We start from the raw sequence: 19,794 nt of genomic DNA on the forward strand, positions 1-19,794 counted from the left end.
TATCTTAATATAATCTCAAATCTCAGTACAAAAATACAACATCACATTGTTTAAAAAAATGATGAGATTAAAATGATGTGATATATTGTGTAATTTTAAATTGTGGTAATGTTAGAAAAAATAAAATAAACCAAAAACTTTAATGTCACATCATCGTAATGTGCATCACATTAAGGACACATCACAATAAACCAAACACTCTCTTAGCGTATGTGAAATTAAGGACCAGTGGACTTCTAAAATTTATCACCAAAAGATAATCCAAGTTTTAGTTTTGAGTGTTTCCTTAGTTCTTTTATTTGTATTGAAAGAAAAGATGAAAAAAAATATATTTTAAAAATTACGTTTAGGTTTCTTTTTATTCTATTATTTGTTTGCATGTGAAAAAAATCCAGATCATGACTTAACCAACCAATTGATGATTGGGTATGAGTAATAAGGATAACAACTCGTTTAGTTTCACCTGACTTAACCAACCAATTGATGATTGGGTATGAGTAATAAGAATAACAACTCGTTTAGTTTCATCTATTTTCTACTTGTACCCATTTTGATTAGTATCCAACCAGGTCACACCTGAATCTGTCAGATCTGACTCGTTAACCAAGTTTAAGTTGGATTATGGTGGTGCGGTGGAGTTTTAGGCCTTTAGGTTCTCGCATTAAGTCAATTAAGTCTAAAATTCACCTACATTAGACTATGCAAAATTATGTATAAATACATAACCTTATAAATTTACATTAGCACTATTTATTTTGCATTTCGTTTTTTTTAGGTATCCTAATAATGAAAGAAGCAAGTAGACGGTGGTTGTTGTATATAAGAAAGAGAAACAATTAAAAAATAAAAAATTTTGATATTTTAATTAAACATGGTATAAAACAAATAACTTAATGTTAAGTGTTTTGTGGAGAATATGTAAAATAGAAAAAGTAAAATTTTCTATTAAAATAAATTAAAATTTTTACACGAGCTGACGTGAATGCTCTAATTTGTGATGTGTATATAATAAAATATGTGGTTTGGACCGGTAGTTGTGAAATAAATGCGTTAATGCTTGGCCCCATAAGGAAGCCATGAACACAACTATACTGCCATGTCATGTGATTTCACATGGCAAACTTCCTCTTGCTTCAAGCAATCTTGCTTGGCAGCATCCCCATGTAGCTTACTTGTGAACTCAGTCTCTCAATTCAAATTTGACAGTCTAACTACCTAGGGTGAAGAAAAAGAAAAAAGAAGAGGATATATTAACTACAATTAATGGTAAAAGAGTACAAAGTATTAGCAGAAGAATCCTTAAGATTTTTAAGCTGTAACATGAGACTTCAAGAGTTGTAGCTCCAACTCTGAAGTGTCTAAATGTAATATGTAGCTTTGTGTAAAGGCAGCACGAAGATTTTGTTTTACATGTCTTGCTTTCATTGTTGTTAACCGAAAACAAGTCAAAAGTCTTAAAGCTTTCTTGGGAGACAACTGCTTCTTTTGCTTTCTTTGGAATGTTTTCAAAAGAAAGCAAGTCTCAAGCAAGAGAGACTTTGAGGGGGTTACATAAAGAATAGGTAGAGGTGGGTTTTGTGGGAGCAAAGAAGCCTGGTAACTAATGCAAAAAATGAAGAACATTGGGAGCAGTGGAAGACTGTCAACTGAGGAGAGTGAAGATGAGGATATCTCAAGGTTGGCCATATCTACATTCCAAGCTAAAGAGGAAGAGATTGAGAGGAGGAAGATGGCAGTGAAGGAGAAAGTTGAACTTCAGTTGGGACGTGCCGAAGAAGAAAGTAAGCGCTTGGCACAGATTTGGGATGTAAGTTTTTTTTTTTTTTTTTTTTAAAGGAACACTAAACTCTTTAAATTTTCTAACCATTACAGAGTTTTGAAGCTATGAAAAGGGAAAAAGAAACGTTATTTCATTGAACTTAAATTCTAAGTCTTAACTCTTGATCAAAATTGTTATTTATTTGCCTTTTATCACACAATCTACTAGGAGCTGGAAGTACTTTCAGATCCTTTGAGAAAAGAAGTGGCAGCTGTACGTAAGAAGATTGACATGGCTAACAGGGATCTAAAGCCGCTGGGGCAGAGCTGCCAGAAAAAAGTATTTGCTTCTATAATCATTAGTCTTCCTTTAAATCTCATCTTTATCGATTTGAATTGTTTCATGTTGCCTTTCTCTGAATATATCCTAGTTTACACATCGCATGTATCTTTCTTTTTTTTCTCTAGTGTTTTTGGTAAGTTTATATTATATAGTTTAATTATCACTATGAGTTTTGCATATTGATTGGTTGGCTATAGGAGAAAGAATATAAAGAAGCCCTGGAAGCTTTCCAAGAAAAGAACAAAGAAAAAACTCAGCTAATAGCCACATTAATGGAGGTCAGTTACAAACTTGACATTTTACAATGAAAATTACAACATTCTAAACGATGCTCCTCTTTTTATCCACAAAAAAAAAAAAAGATGCTCCTCTTGGATTTCTTCTTTACATTTTCAGAAGTTTTTCCCCCACCCCATTTTTCTAACCCATTTTTGTTTTTTTTTTTTTTTTTTTTTAAATTGTCTTGTTTGTGATCTTATTTCCAGTTGCTGACAGAGAGTGAGAAACTGAGGATGAAGAAACTTGAGGAGCTGAGCAAGAATGTAGAATCCATAAACTAAGATTTACAATACTAATGCGTGGTTTTGCTTGTGAGTCTGTACTAGATTAATTTCCAGAATAGTAGCTGTTGATCTACCTTAAAAAATTCTTGTACTACGAGAATTACATCATGCCATGCCTGAATAGGGTCTGATAAGCACTGAAACAGTCATGCAATAAAATAAAGTCATTATGCAGATTCACATTATTGTCACCTCGAAATGTTGCCCTATGCATGTTATGGTATTTTCAAACTAAGATTTCATATTCATCCAGGAGACGAGCAAACTTCAATGCATGTTATACTATACAAGGTTCTACACTTCATCTATAGCCCAAATGGTTTCTATTCGCACTTAGCATATCCTGTTACAAACTAATTTTTATGGAACAAGATTGAATGTATTCATCAATTTTACACTCTTTTTGAGTACCAAGGACTAAAACGTGTTATTAAAGAAACTTAAGTGGATGACTGACGGGCTAATGAGTGTTAATCCAAACTCAGACAGAATATTTAATACCTCTAATACCCTTTCCGTGTTGACAAATATAAGAAGTTTTACAACCATACGCCTTTCTGCAGCCAAATCTATGAGAAGTTAGGCTGACACAAAGAGTTCTACAATTCTCAAAATTGCCAATCTAAAAATACCAAAGCATCCTACTGATAAATCTGCACCTGAATAACTCTGATATGTCATGATATTGTAGCACTACTGACTACACCATTGTGTGAGTAAAGACAATTTTCATTAAAAAAAAAAAAAAAATTGAGGACAATTTAAGACAGTAGCAAATTACAAAGCATGTTGTACGGCACACTGAGACAGGCAAGATTTATAGGACTTTATAACGAGTAGGTATTACAAATTTGTATTCAAGCAACACACACACACACACAAAAAACCTGTTCATGAAAGGACAAATGATTTGAGGTAGTTCCAAGAAGAAGACTCTCCCAACATATTTCATGAGATAAGGAAATCTAGGACACCATTAGGCAATCTTAATTTATTTTCTTATAAAGGAAGACTCCCCATATATTAATTAATCAGAAAGAATCTGTTTGTACTCCGTGAGCAGCAATGGGAGATCATCCATACGTAACTGGAAATCATCAAAGAAGTTTGATCAATGAAAGAAGAGGAAAATATGGAAGTCAAGAATTTAAATCACACATTGCACTAAAGCATGAGTAAAAAAGGCAAACCATGAAGGATAATTTAGATGAAAGTTATATTCAATCAGTACATTAATTAGTCCAGCATGTAAACCATGTATAAATATTAAAATAAATTTGTTTCGTTAGTGAAACATTAATTCAGAGAGCAAGATCACTATATATAATGCGGATTCGCACTCGCAAAATAATTTGTGTATTAAGGATCATTTAGGTACTAAAATGCATGGTGGACAAATATTAAAAATTTTAAATGTAAAAAATAGAGCATGACTTAATGCCATCTAGATATCAAAATCACCCAAGGCCTATAAAAAATTTGTACAGCTGTCCATAACATCCAAATTGTTTTCTTGCTAGAGAATAGATGGGAGCATGTATATTCAATAAAGGGTGTCATATTTTTCTCCGCAATAACTAGCTTAGGCCTTTAGATTGCATAACAAAGATCCCCATGATGTTGGTATGCATCATAATGAGGGTCAGTTGAGGGAAATGGGTTCGTTAATTAAATACCTTGGGCATAAAATACCCAGACATGAGTACATCAGATCGAAGGTGTTCCTGGATCCCCATTCCAATCGGTCACTGAGTCCTATTGAGGGTGGAGATAAGATGAGGTGGTGTTTGGGGTCGAAGGGGGATATTGATATAAAATCCTTTTATGGTGCATTGAGGGGATCTAGCCCTATTACTTTTCCTTGGAAGGGTGTGAAGGCTCCATGTCGTGTCTTTTTTTGTTTGGACAGCTGCATGGGGGAAGGTTCTCATAACAAACCATTTGAGGAAAAGAGCTTCACTATTATGGATTGGTGTTGCCTTTGTAGATGTAATGGGGAGAGTGTGGATCATCTGCTTCTACATTGTGGTGAAGTATCTTAGTTATGGAGCTTTGCCTTTAGATCTTTTGGTGTTTATTGGATTCTACCTATGAGGGCTATCGACTTACTGGCTAGTTGGAGGAATTGGTTGGGGAAACATTCTTCAAATATTTGGAATTTGGACATTTTGTGATGTGGATTATTTGGAGGGAGAGAAATAATCGCATATTTGAAGATTTGGTGTTTTCTAGGGATAAGCTCTTATCTTTTTTTGTGACCACTTTGTTTGATTGGTCTCGTTAATGGGGATTTACTTCTTCAAAATCCATTACGCTGTTTTTAGATTCACTTTCTTCTTGTATATAAGTTGTTTTGTTTTCCTTTGTTGCTTGTACATATTTCCTTCGTTTACTTCATCTCTTTGATGGAGTAGATTCTTTTTAAAACAAATTTTTCTTACCTATCGAAAAGATATACTGGTTACCCTCTCTCTCTCTCTCTCCGCCAAATCATTTGTTTCTTATTTTGTAGAACTTCTCTCTAATGTCTCTCCTTTGATGGCTCTAAACTTGCTAAGCCAATCTCAAACCACTTGCAATTGGCTAGGGTCATCTGCATTCCTACTAAACACTGAATTGGAAATGATCTAAAAAGTTCCTCCACAAATCCAAATGATGTTAATGGGTCCAGGCATCTTAATACTAGAATGATGATTTAATTTGACAAACCAAACACACCACAGGGAGGGTCCACAACTATATCTGATTAAAAAGTAAAATGGAAAAGTATATTTGAGGCATATTCCTCCATTCCAAAGCAAGAATTATACATATAAATTTAAATTTTTTATGTTTTATTTGTTAGAAAGTCAAATATTGGCCATGAATAACCGAATAAAAATTAATACACTGAGCTCTTAATGACATGAATATCGTATCTTTACTTTCTATATGCATATTGATGGTGGGGAATGTCTGTATGGGCATTTGATGCTTTTTTTATTTCATCCAAAAAAAGTTACTTAAATAAAGCTTCTAATACCTACATGCATGGAAAATAAAGGTGTCAGCCCAAAGTCAGCTCAAAAAGAAAAAGGAAAAAAGAAAGACTTGGGTCGAAAAGCCTTGCATGGTTAATACCTGAGAGGCATTTTTAATATGATAAAACCGATAAGCATCTTTTCCAAGCAAACCAACTTCAGCAGAATGCAGATCAGATCCATCATTAGCCCTGTCACTGTTAACACCCAGAGAACCAAGAAAAGGATAACTTGAACTAAGTTCTGAAGTAGAAAAATCAACCAAATACAGGTGTGAAGCACTCAAATTGCATTGAAAACCCTAAAGGATATATCTGTAGAGATCATACAACAGTGAAGAGAAAAATATTGAAGGACATCTCTATGCAAAGTTAAATTGATATGCACCCAATTCAAAAACAAAAATGCAATTATTGTTGTTAATGTTATGGATAATAGTTGCATGCTGAGATGGCCAAGAAAAGTTTAGGAGTCCTTCATGTTAATGCCTCTAATATTATAATGCTTTTATGGCGATCACCCTGTTCTGAAATTTCTAGAACCATCCTTCATTTAGTCAGTGGGTAGTACAATGACTCAAAACACTAAATCAATCTACACCTTTGAACGTACAAGCTGTTGTCATCTTCCACAAAAAAAGGCACAGACGCTCTATTTCAAGTTATCACTTGCATAGCTAGAACATAATCTAGCATTGAGAGATGTCAGCTGCTATGATTTAAGTGAACATAAACAAGTGATGGCGCAAAACTTTTTTCTTACAATTGATGACGGGCTATCAAACGTTGGTAGTCACGAAGCAAGGGCCCAAACTCCTTAAGTGGTATAGACCTTGGTATAGCCTTCCTCCAGTGATCACGAAGTGCTTCAATTGCCTTTTTTACCACCCAAAAAAAAAAAATCAGTTAAAAAAAGCTAAGAGGTGAATAACAAAGTAAACCAAATTTTCTTCAATTTGTTAAACCTGCAAATTGCTAGATACTCTTTCTCCAGACAAACTTGATGCTAGTTCAAGGAATTCTTTATCTTCCAACTCATCTACAATTGGAAACCCAGGACTAGAGAGTGAAACTGAAATTTCTAATCTTCTTTGTAACTCTGAGACAGCAGATTGTTCCCTTTGGCTTCCCTGTCCAACATATGGAAAGATCATTCGCATGATTAAAATCTTAAGTTTAACTAGGTACAAGGTGGGCTGTAAAAATAATCATAACACATCAAAGGAATATTGAACTTAGAAGGATGAGTACAAAATTGATTTTGGTTCAAACTCGATTTTGGACCAAAAGCTTAAATGTTGTTTATGTAAAGGGAAATTTGTACTTAGAAGGATGAGTATAAACTCAATTTTGGTTCAAAATTTGTTTACATAACGGGAATTTATATTGAAACTTTTAAGAATATCCATACAAATGCTTAAAATTGTAATAATACCATGCTTTAAACTTCAACTACCATTTGGACTTTGGTTGATGCAGAAATTCCATAAATTTATAAAGTTTGTGTATGTTCAGAACCACGCTACCAGAATGCATCAATGACATAAGATGCACCAGACCAAGAATTCTCAAAACAATACATTTACCAAAAGGCCAATTTCCTTATATGTGCTCTCGTCTGTATAAGTTATGGAACAGGTCACTACAGATATTGGCATCTGGTGCATACCTCTACTTTGTTGCAATTTTTTTTTTTGGGGGTTACCAAAAAATTGAAATTTAACAAGTTAAACTATCTTTTTGTTACCATTTATTGCAAATTCATAGTTTAAAAGTTCAATATGAAATTGGAAAAAAGATTCAGTCTACTTGAAACAAATACAAGGTAAGGAGATTGCTTGAGCTCCTTGGTCAACAAGCTCAATTAAAAACGCTAGGTGTCATTAAAAGCAGCAGCAGTTATACCTCGAGTGCAGATTGGACATTATCATTTGCTATTGCAACATCCTTATTTTCAGGAATATCATTGGGTGGAGATGCAGTGAACCGCTTTGCAATAGGGTCCTCTACAAAACAAGCAGAGTTGACAAAAATTTATTCCACATAGAATCTGCAGAAGTAGAAGTTGATCCATTGGCTTAAATATAATCAAAACCTGTTTGACTTGGGGCCTGGTCATCATTAATTGAAAACCTAATTTCAATTTAATAATGTTACATGAAAACACAAAACTTGCCCTCCACACCATTCTTATAGAAAGGGGTGCCATTTGAGGTAGAGATCATTGACAAAAATACTTCTAGTTAAATTGTTACCATGGAAATATGCACCTAACCACATCATAAAGTGTGATATAATAAAATAAAATGGCATTGCATACAACATTATGCAATTCCTTGCAGAGTAGGAAGAAGATTACAGTGCCTGACCATCATAACTGAAAAACCTAACTTCAATTTTATAATCATATGTTGTATAATAAAAGTTGGGTCCTCCAAGCCGTGGTTAGGCAAGTGTCCATCTTCTCTATGCAACAAGTAACCACAATCTCCTTGCGCCAAGTGGCTGCCCTTTATTAAAGACTTGAATAAATTACATAATTCCCCTATAGTTCGTGGTTATTACAAATTATTCCCTAAATTCTAACTAGAATCATTAACTTTTTCTAAATTGTTACAATTCACACCTCTCAATTTGTCTCTATTAACTAAAAGTAACAGCTATTCATATAAGTTGTGACTAATACACCTTAACATAACCATTTCATGTGAAACTATAAGACCTCTAGTAGACTAAACAAAAATACTAAAATTGCGTAATAATTGGTCATTTAGTTATTGGTGCCTCTTTTTTCTTTTTCTTTTTTTGTCAAAGTTTATTTTTTATTTTTGATAATTCGATAGTTAACAAATGTGGGAGGTGGGAGGGGGGGGGGGTGTTGTGCTTAATCCTAGATGTCTTTGTTGAAAATTACAGAATGTGTCAATTAAACTGCAAGGCTCTTGGCCTATGGCCAAAGCTTCAAAACGTTAAAAAAATACTAAAAACATAATATTCAACTACCAATAGTTTATAGAAATCTAATATAAGTTTCAAAATTTATATTATTTTTATAATCTACTTTAATTTTTTGTTTTAATAATAAAAATTTGGGTTGTACACGTCGTGCTTGCATTATGTGACTCATTATAAGTATATTAAAATTATTAATATAGTTTGCTTTATGTGAAACTCTATTATTAATTTTTTTTAAATTAAAAAAAAAAACAAACAAACAAAGAAAAAAACTACTTTGATTAAAAACAAATTATCAAAAAGTTTCAATTTGTCGTGTAATTTAAAACCATTATTATATTATTTGATTTTAACTTTTTTTGATAGGTAAAAATATATGCATTCAAGAACACTACCTTATGCAAAAGACATAAGGCAGAGAGATAAGTATACAGGGAAGAGAAAGAGAAAAAAGAGAAAAGAGGAAAATAAACTAAGTACATAGGAGAGAACTAAGAAACATAGGGAGAGAATCACTAGAGGTGAGTCCCCAAGCCCTAGACCAATCAAACAGAGTGCCACTAAGAGAGGCCAAAAGTTGGTCGTCTGAGCTTTCCATGTCCTCGAACGTCCTCCTATTGCGTTCTCTCCAGAGACACCACATCAAGCATAAATGAGCTAAATTCCATTTGCTAGACGAATGCTTTCCAGGCCAATTCCACCAACTGAATAGAGTATCCGCAATCGATCTAGGCAAGACCCAGGAAAACCCAAAAGATCTAAAAACCAAACTCCACAGTCGAGAAGCCTTTCCACAATGTAATAACAAATGATCCGCCGTCTCCCCATTACTGCGGCACATGATACACCAATCGACAAAATCCAACCCTCTTCCCCTCAAATTATCCCCTGTAAGGATTCTATCCCAAACAACAGTCCACACAAAGAAAGAAACATGCCGAGGAGCCTTAACCTTCCAAACTCCTTTCCAAGGGAAGATAATAGGCGCGGAGCTTCTCAGCTTATTGTAAAACGAACGAATATCAAAGACCCCGTTCTTTGTCAACTTCCATCGCATACGATCTACATTTTCGGTGGGAGGAAGATTAGAACCCAATGTTCGGAGAAAATCATCCACTCCACCCATCTCCCAATCATTAGGTCTCCGAATAAAACGAACATTCCAGCTTCTCCGCTCCTCAATCCCCAACCGTTCAAGAGAAGAGGCCACCGATGCCTCTTTATTGGATGCAATCCCAAACACACTTGGAAAAGACAACTGAAGAGGAGACTCCCCACACCAATGGTCAGTCCAAAGCTTCACTCTATCCCCCACCCCTACCTCAAAGTAAGTATTCTTGCTAAAATCCTCTCATCCCATGCGGATACTTCTCCACAAGCCACACCCATGCGTCCCTCTACCTAGCTTGGACTTCCATCCCCCCCAATCTTCCCCAAACTTGAGGGCTATGACCCTTCTCCAAAGCCTTGTCTCCTCAATCCCAAACCTCCATAACCACTTCCCTAGTAAAGCTTTACTAAAGGTAGTTAATTTCCTTACCCCTAACCCACCATTTTTCAAAGGTGCACACACCTTGTCCCATCCCATTCTTTAGTTTGGATATGATTCTTAATTAAGCAGTGCATCATGAGATTGGTTAGAGATATTTACTTAATTAGACAGCCCTATCCCCTCCCCACCCCAGGAGCACTTGAACTCGGGTCCTAAAACCTCCCCCCCACCCAAGCCTTATGGCTTAGGGAAGTACCAACTCCCCAACATGCCAGTGCATCATACGTGCTAACAGTAGTGTTACATAAACCAAATAACTAGACATAACCAACATAAAAATCAATCACTTGCATAACATATTTTGGTAATTCAACAAAATCCCCTCTAGCTAATCATTATGATAGAAAATGAATGTAATCTAAAGAGGAAATGATATTACATACAACATTCTGTACATGACTCAATAAATAAAGTATTTCAAAGCAAATCGGTACCTTCTGGGACCAACCACCACAGATCACCAAAGGTTGATTTGCCATCAAACCCACCAATTAATAGATGACGTGAACCAATAGACGTCATAGAGTGGTATGCCCGAGCAGCAGGGGGCTCGTTGCCAGTCGGTAAGCGCTTCCATTGTGCAGACACTAATTGCCAAAAAGAAACACAATTTTTTCAATAAACAACTACATATGAAACAGTAATTTCTATTGCTTGTTTCACCCATGCTAGCAAAATTTCACTGATGAAATGCTGAAACTGGTTTTACAGGTGTTGCTGTTATTATTATTATTATCATTTCTTTATAGAAAAAAAGAAGTAAAAATCAACATGTGAAAGTTACAAGCATATCATATATCTGATACTATCCATCATAGTATCCACTTTTCAGTTCTGCTGGTAACAAAAGGACCATAAAAATACAGTCATACACCATGTTTCTTCATCAAAGAAGTCTGTAAGTTACACTTTGTGTGTTGCTTATTTCTAAAACAAGTTATGAGAAATCTTTGTTACAACATTGGGGCATTTCCATGAAACCAAACAATGCATGCATTATTGTCAGATAATCAAAACCATTTTTGGCTACAACACATTTGAACAGCCCCCACTAGGTATCTTGTGAGATGCATGTCCATGGAGAAACCATGTAGAAAAAGAGAAATGTTGCCACTAATGTCCTTTAATCTATAGTTCTGAAAATGACCTCTCTCACACTATTTTTTTTTTTTTTTAAATTTAAAAGGTGCAATGTAATTTCACATGTAAATGTCACACTTCGAAGAAAACTGTTTAAAAAATAAAAACAAACAACTTCATACGGAAAATAGTCAGAATATCTATAGCATAAACAATATAGAAGGTTCATTAACATCATGATAACACATCCAGCACATATCTGCTAGGAATCCAACCAGCAAAGTTGTTAAGCACTCACCCCGATCTAAAACAATGCTGTCATTGTAATAAATGTCATAACGACTCAACCAACCACCAGTCCCATGACCTCCAAATAACAACAGCTGCAAAGAAAAATTTTTAGCAGTAACATTTAAGGAACTATAAGGAAAAAAGTTTCAGTGTTGACAACACATGAACAGAAATCAAGAAGGAGAATATAAAGGCTGCTGAAGATGTCATTACATAGTGCCCTCCGGAGGTCACAGTATGACCACAGCGAGCAGAAGGAGCTTGACCTGGAAGCTTCAACTGGGTCCATCCAGGTGTTTCGTTCTCTTCCTTCCACAACAAAGAAATGACATAAATTCAACTTAGTTTACAAAAGAACTTCTAATAGAACTATTTTTATTATTCTCTAACACTCAAGAACTGACTGAGATATATCAATTCAAAAAAAGTATATGCAGGCAAGGATTTCTTATAAGTACTTATTAGAAGACAGAAATACACCTCATTGTCAAATAAACATGGACTTCTCCACAAATTAAATTCAGAGAACAGTTTTTAATAGTATTTATCAGAAACAAATTACATGATACATCCATTAATCTATAGAAGAGATTCATTCATTTTACGCATCTTTTGGCAGATGGCTTTGTACACTGAGATTCCAACCACTGCTTTCAACATATTTATTCTTCAAGAATATTTCCAAATTAGGGCCACATTGGATTTCTTGTGTGTATATATCACTCATCAGTGCTATCATGTTCCATGTAGCATTGGCAGGTAAAATCCATCACATAGATTGGGATCTATATCTACTACATGAATGGAAGTCTAACACCAGAACTATGTATGACATTACTTTTAGGAATTCATAATCTGCCATATCATTATGTAATTATAACTGCAATCCATTGCAATCATTCTATTCACAATAATGGATTGGTACCTTAGTCACAGTATCTTTTCAAGATAGGTAATCTTCCACATGTTTTGTAAAGGAACTAAGAATATAATGTTGATATACACTTGATCTGGAACTTGTGGAATAATATATTAAGAACAAAGAAATATGTAACCCAAATGAAATTATGAAATCAAGAAAAAGCGATTTGCCAAGCATAATGCAAAGCAAAGCTATATGATATATGCCACAACACCACTCACATCAATTTATTTGATGAAAATTTTAGAACAAGTTCAGATTACTAAAGAGGATTAGAAAAAAAGGGAAGGAAAAAAAAATAAGAAGAAAACAAAAGTAACTATTAACCTTCTTCAATAAGACCCTTCAAGCCCCATAAATCACCCATAATTGGCCCACCACCTCCTATTTAAGTCAAGAAAAAGCAGCCGTGTCAGTTACAAATATCTTAAATGAACACAAGCAAGTAAATAACCTACTATATAAGTATAGTTCTGACAGCAGCACCCAAAAAATTGAAATGTAATTAATTTAAACATTCTTTATAATAATTCACAGCATAGATGCATTTAGTAACAGAGACATGAGAAGTATCTGAAATGACAAAGTAGATAACAATGGTATCAAATGTACATCTCTCTGCACCCTCACAAAAAATGACAACTTTTGAATACAATTTTTTTTTTTTTTGATAGGTAAAGAAAGAAGCAAGAAACAAAGACAATACAAATTTTAATCAAGATGAAAACTTTAAATTCAATAATGACTCATCAATAAACATTGTTTCTAAGCAATTATAAAACCTAATCCCTATGTGAGCAGACAGAATGCAACTTCACCTCTGCCACCATAGACAAGCAACCTTTTCTCCACCATAGTAGCCGTGTGGCCACATCTAGGTGGTGGTAATGATCCAGATACCGACAGCTCCATCCATTCTAGTGATACTGTTTAACAGAGCAAATCACATACAATCTAATTTTAGCTTCCACCATTATAAAACATTCTCTCCTTAAATTTTTCAGGAAGAGAACATAAAATAAATCTGAAAAGACATAGAAAAGAGGTTACTTGTGTCCAAGACATACACATCTGATAACCACCTTTTACCATCCCAGCCACCATACCTGCACTCAATCACATCTTGCTTTATATAAAGTTGTGGAGAAAATCATTCCGCTTTTGTGTTTTTTGATAAGTCAAATACCTAAGATCTACACCAGTTATTTGATGAATAATGCTGCAGAGAGAAATATTGACACTCACATAACAATTTTCCGGTTCCCAATGGCTGAAGCTGCAGCAAAATCTCGTGGCGAAGGTAAGTCACCAAAACTGGTGAGCTCAGACCACTGCCATATATCTGGAATAGACATAACTTCCATAAATCCCCATAAGTCGTAAAACAAGCACTAGTATATGAATTTTGTGACACATCAATGGTTACTATGTTTTCCGGAAGCTGCTATATAAGATTCTTACCTGTATCTAGAACCCAAAAGTCACCCAACCTGAAAATCCATCCTCAGCATTAATAACAAGACTGAATTTAGAGCTACAAAGCACAAAACCCATGGACAGCAAACATAAAGTAGGGCATGTGCACAAACCTTTTGCTACCATAACGCCCACCAAAGATGAACATGTGACAATCAATTGCAACAGCAATGTGAAATGCCCGCGGGCTTGGACCTACCTGGTCCTCAGACCCACTTCCAGTGCACTCTGGCTGAAACCAAAGTTTGTTATCTGAAAATCAAAAACCAAGGATTGAGAATCTGGAATCACATTCAAACCACCCCCCCCCCCCCTTCTCCCAAAAAAAAAAGTCCAGGCAAAAAAGTCAAGCAGCCCTAAATTAATGTATGCTAGTGTATCCTCTGTCTCTTTCTCTGAAACACACATGCACACTCCCCAACTACAGTCACTATATTAACATATTGTAGCTAGGGTGAATAAAAATTCATGAAAGAGACCCACAGGCTCCAGGTTAAGTCTTCAATTTGGAACCATAACTAATTCTCTTCCGGGAACAATAATACCCTAGGGGCCAGGGTGCCCCAAAAGAGCAATACAATCAAGAAGCCCAAAATTTATGCATGTCTATATCCACTTTGTCTGTCTGAAATTCACATTAGGGCTAGTCAAGCCCACCCAAGCACAAGCTGCATGACCAATGCCGCCTGACCCAGACCAATCCACAGGCTTGTGGTTGACTTGGAGGGCCAGGGCAAGCAGGCATTAGGGGGTAGCTTTTAATTTCTTTGGCGTTTCAGGCATGTCTCGTGTGAGGTAATTGAAAACCTACGGACCCCAATCTGAGTGAAAATTTTATATATTTAAGATTGATGAACCCAATCCTTCTCTCTCTCTCTCTCTCTCTCTTTGTACTGACAAACATGTAGATGGTCTTCCTCTACTTTCCCCTTTTTTTTTATTGGTAAGTTTTCGCACACAACAAGTGGGATTTTGAATCCTGGCGCTTACCCTCCACCCTTTTTTATGCTCTACCAATTTGTTCTCAATTCTTACCCAATGTCTCCCTCTCTGATTCCTTACAACCCGAGATTCAACTGATAACCAACCATCCTATTAACACTTGTTCACAGGTGGTTACACTCATCTTGTCAGTCAAACAACAGGTGGAGGCATCCTTCACATGAAAGGATTCACTAGACTGGTGATTTGACAAAGCGCCCCCCCCCCCCCCCACACACTCTGAAATCCAAGCCCTAACAATCTGTGATCTCCCTTAACTCACATACACACCAAATAGAAAAAAGGGCAATCTTTACATTTGTCTGGCTTGGGTAATCCATTTAGGAGCATCATATGAGAGTTTTTTTTTTTATTGGTATGCACCCGGTGGGTCTTGAACCCACAATCTTATCCTCCACCTAGCACTTTAAAGGGGAGGAGGTGCCAATTGAGCTAAAGTTGCCTACTTCCCCCTCGCCGCCCCTTCCCCCCCCCCCCCCCCAACAAAAAAGTTTCCAAATTCTCTCTAGTTATAATGCTATCATTTAAGAGATTAAAAATCTCGTGACTTTTGGCCCCTCCATTTATTTATAAGTAAATTTTGGCTCCAAGAAGAGAGGAAACAAGTGATTCACACTAGTCCCTCTGCTTCATGTGGCATAGTCCCTAACTAATTGTGCTACCCCAGCCCCTCCAATCGAAAATTACAATTTTTTTAACATGTACAAGCATATTTTGGCAAAGCCCAAAGGACAAACCTATCATAACAAGTCTTCAACAAGTCTATTATTAATTTATAACTCGTATAGGCTTGTCATTACTAACATGACAAGTTTGTCACACTAGCTCTATAATAAAAGTGGGAAACAACAACAACCAAATTTCTCTCCTCGTGCTTTGCTTCTCATCATTGTCCATTACTCCACAGTTATACTAGTACTCAAATCCGGAAAATCATATTCAAAGTTGAGTTCCTTTCTTTTTTTAGTTTGGCTTCATTTTGCTGTACTATTTTTTTTTTTTTTTTTTGTTTATCTTCTTAAAAACACAACCTATGATCACCTATAAAATATAATTAAGAAAAGCAACAAAAAAAAAAAAAAAGTGAACAAAACAGTAATATTAGAAATACCCAGAAAGCTAAATCCAAAGAATTTGAAAGAATGATAAGGAAAACACAGATTAAGAACAAAGCCAAGATCAGAAAAAAGAAAAAAATAGTACCAACATCGTAGACCACGATATCGCAGAGAAACTTCTTGTCAACAAGTCCACCGAACACGACCACCTTCGATTTGCCGATGTTGACCGCGGTGTGACCACTGAGAATATCCCAAAAAAGTCAATCAAGAAGCAATCTTGGAAAACAAGACAAAAATGTCAAAAACAGAGAGAGAGAGAGAGAGAGAGAGAGAGAGAGAGAGAGAGAGAGAGAGAGAGAGAGTTTGTGTGAGTGCCTGCGAGGTTGGGGAGGAGTGCCACCGTAATCAGCAGAAGAAGCTCGAACCCAATAGTGCATTTTTTTTTTTGTCTTCACTCTCTCTGAGCGTGTGTCTGTGTGTGTTTCGATGGCTTTTTTGTGTGTCTTCACTGAATGGTCCAAAAGGTTTCAATGAAGAAGCAGTTATCAATCCAATTTTTTCACAAATTTGGGCTGAATGTGATCATCACACTCCTATACTCTATTGCACCAATTAAATTCAACAGTCGAGTTGTGAAAATAAATTATATTTCACAATTCAATTAATTTTATTTCATTTTTGGCTAATTTTTAATTTTTTTAGTTTAGTGTCATAATTTTTTTTATAAATATTTATATTCACTAACAAAAAAAAATTTCAAAATGTTTTTATAATTACTAACGTTTCAATTTTTTATAATTTAAAATAAAATAATAAAATATGATATTGAGGCCATATAAATGTATTGTAAAAAATTAAAAAAATTATAATATTTTGATGTTATCGTAATATTTTTACAATTATCAAGATATAAAATAATAAAAAATGTTAAGTTCATAATATTTTCACAATAAATTTTAGATGGCAAAAGCATAAATGCACTTTTAGTCTCTATATTTTGACTTTTTTTTTTTAAATTTTAGTCCTTACATTTTTATTTTATAACTTTTAGTCCATAAACCAATTAGCACGTGACATTTAAGTCATTATGGTCATCTAATTAATTAAAAATGCTGACATGGCTGACGGCACAGTAAAATAATAATTAAAAAATCTATTTTGGCATTAAAAATTACCACGTCAGCATCTAAATTAATTTTAATTAAATAAAAAATTAATTAAAATAAAAAATTACATATCTAAGAACATAAGAACGTAAGAACTTTTTTTCAATGTTCTTCTTAAATCGAAAAATAAATCCAGCAACAACACAACATCAAACTTAGAATCAAAGAGCAAACCCAGATTGAATATTAAAAACATCAAACCCAGCAACGACTTCAAACCCAAAATCAAAGAGCAAACTCAGCAATGACATTTTCCTTTATTTGAAATCCAAATAAAAAAAAACAAAATTTTTACTTTTTTTTTAATTTTAAAGTGAACACCAGATTTTCACTACAAACACCAAACACAACAAACACACTAGATAGCTCGTTCGATTTGGATTGGGAGATCAAGCCATCAACGGCGATTATCACTGTTATACTCGTTTGCTTCTTCTCTTTCTTGGACTTCTTCTCGATCTACCTCCGCAGGTGCGCTCAAGAGCATATGGCTGCCGCGACAACTACCCAAATCGATTCCTCTTCCTCAAGGGTCTCAAAATTGGCAAAAGCGCCCTCAAGTGCGCTGTTTGCTTAAGCGAGTTCAAGGACCACGAGATGCTCTGTTTGTTGCCCACGTGCAACCACATGTTCCACCCTGTCTGCATCGACACCTGGTTGAGGTCTCGAGTCACGTGCCCTGTTTGCAAAGCCAAACTCGCCTCAGAAACCAATCGACTCGTCGACAATTCGTCACATTCGAGTGAGTCGAGCAATGACCCAACTAAGGAAAACTCGAGTACCCAACTCAACTAACAGCAAAACCTTGTGGTTAATGTTGAGGAACTTGAAAGCAAAGATTTGCAATTGCAAGTGGACGAGACAGTGAATCGAACGAGTGGGAAGCTCCCTAGATCGCACTTGACGGGTCACTCACTAATTCAACCAGGTGATAACACGGAGAGATACACTCTACGATTGCCAGAGGAGGTAAGGATGCAAGTTCTTTTATTCTGGGTTTGGGTTTGGGTTTGCTCTTTGATTCTAGGTTTGATGTGGTTGCTGGGTTTATTTCTTGATTTAAGAAGAAGATTGAAGAACAAGTTCTTATGTTCTTAGATCTGTAATTTTTTGTTTTTAATTTTTTTTATTTAATTAAAATTAATTTAGATGTTGATGTAGCAATTTTTTAATGCCAAAATAGATTTTTTAATTATTATTTTACTGTGACGTTAGCATTTTCTGTTAGTTGGGTGAAGGTAAGGACTTAAACGTCACGCGTTAATTGGTTTATAGACTAAAAGTGGTAAAATGAAAATGTAGGGACTAAAATGGAAAAAAGTCAAAATGTAGGGACTAAAAGTGCATTTACACCAATGGCAAATTATTATTAGTAGATTAAAAGTAGTAGTCCTCTCTCTACTACTTTCTCTTTTATTTATAGCCTTTATTTTTATTTTTTTATTTTTTCTTTTTGGTTTTGATATCATTTTTTTTTGATTTAGGGATTGGATAGCATGTGGATAACTTAGAGGAAGCTCTCTATCCTCCCAATTTTTCCCAAATTTGTTCAATGGAGGTCACGTGAGAGAGGCTTGTTGCTATGAGATGAGAGTATGAGAGAAAAGCTGAAGAAAGAGAAGGAGAGATAGTCAGTGAAAAATTAAAAATAAAAATAAATTTATTAGGTAGTGTCTTAATCAAATTAGCACAATTTCTTACGTTATTTAGAGTCTGTTTGGTAATGTTGTTTGAACAACAGTTATTTTCACAACACTTTTTCACCTACACTTATTTCTACAACACTTAAACAACGTTACTAGAGCAACATCACCAAACTGGCCCTTAATTTACGATACTACCACTCAAAACTATTATTTAAAAACTGAAAACTACTCCTCAAGAGTTCTCTAAATATGTAACTCAAAATTCAGAAAATATGGCCCGTTTGGTAATGTTGTTTTAGTAACGTTATTTGAGTGTTGAGGAAATACGTGTAGGTGAAAAAGTATTGTGAAAATACATGTTATTTAAACACTCTACCAAACACCCTTAATTTGCTGTTTGTTCTAAAAAAATCTGAAAAATCATATTCAAAGCTGAGGTTTTGTTTTTGTTAATCATTGTATTATTTTCAGTGTGATTTTGTTATTGAGTTTGGCTTCATTTTTGCTGCAATAATTTTTGTGTTTTGTTTATCTTCTAATAAATAACCCAGATCACCTATAAGATATAATAAAGAAAAAAAGAGAATAAAACAGTAATATTGGAAATACCCAAAGAACCACTGCACACCTTTGGTGCGGTAGTCACTTCATAAGTAGAAGTGTTTGTGGAGTGTGGGGGGCAAGGGTCGGAGTTTAAGTCTTCAGGAGGGAGCTTCACACACACACACACACACATATATATATTTAGATTAAGCTAGAATAGAGTTTCTATCTTGTATAAAAAGAATTCCCAAAGAACTAAATCAAAAGAATTCGTTAGAATGATAAGGAAAGCACAGACTAGGAACAAAGCCAAGATCAAAAAATGAAAAGGAAAAAAGAAAAAAATAGTACCACTCATAGTTATTAAACTCAGAGCAACCTAGCCCATTGGTCATACCGGAAACTCGGTGACCTGAC

At 35.0% G+C, this 19,794-nt stretch overlaps 2 protein-coding genes and 1 pseudogene across 2 annotated transcripts; 2 read left to right on the forward strand and 1 right to left on the reverse strand.

Annotated features, from left to right (window-relative positions):
* Window positions 1–1,274: 1,274 nt before the first annotated feature.
* On the forward strand, window positions 1,275–2,855 carry LOC142617185 (uncharacterized). The gene is made up of 4 exons (XM_075789921.1): window positions 1,275–1,807; window positions 1,988–2,098; window positions 2,299–2,379; window positions 2,587–2,855. Exons 1-4 carry the CDS (start codon window positions 1,604–1,606, stop codon window positions 2,659–2,661), a joined length of 471 nt encoding a protein of 156 aa, XP_075646036.1. The 5' UTR covers window positions 1,275–1,603; the 3' UTR covers window positions 2,662–2,855.
* A 614-nt stretch (window positions 2,856–3,469) lies between these two features.
* LOC142617184 (protein GLUTELIN PRECURSOR ACCUMULATION 3) lies at window positions 3,470–16,611 on the reverse strand. Its single transcript, XM_075789920.1, has 16 exons — window positions 16,398–16,611; window positions 16,165–16,262; window positions 14,073–14,211; window positions 13,945–13,973; window positions 13,729–13,825; window positions 13,534–13,589; window positions 13,302–13,409; window positions 12,811–12,867; window positions 11,775–11,866; window positions 11,569–11,653; window positions 10,625–10,777; window positions 7,589–7,689; window positions 6,649–6,813; window positions 6,447–6,559; window positions 5,785–5,881; window positions 3,470–3,751 (listed from the first exon to the last, which is right to left on the reverse strand). Exons 1-16 carry the CDS (start codon window positions 16,457–16,459, stop codon window positions 3,692–3,694), a joined length of 1,512 nt encoding a protein of 503 aa, XP_075646035.1. The 5' UTR covers window positions 16,460–16,611; the 3' UTR covers window positions 3,470–3,691.
* LOC142616529 (E3 ubiquitin-protein ligase ATL6-like) lies at window positions 16,509–18,286 on the forward strand (annotated as a pseudogene).
* The last annotated feature ends 1,508 nt before the right edge of the window (window positions 18,287–19,794 follow it).

Source organism: Castanea sativa, chromosome 11 (assembly GCF_040712315.1).
Source record: "Castanea sativa cultivar Marrone di Chiusa Pesio chromosome 11, ASM4071231v1".
Lineage (NCBI taxonomy): Eukaryota > Viridiplantae > Streptophyta > Magnoliopsida > Fagales > Fagaceae > Castanea > Castanea sativa.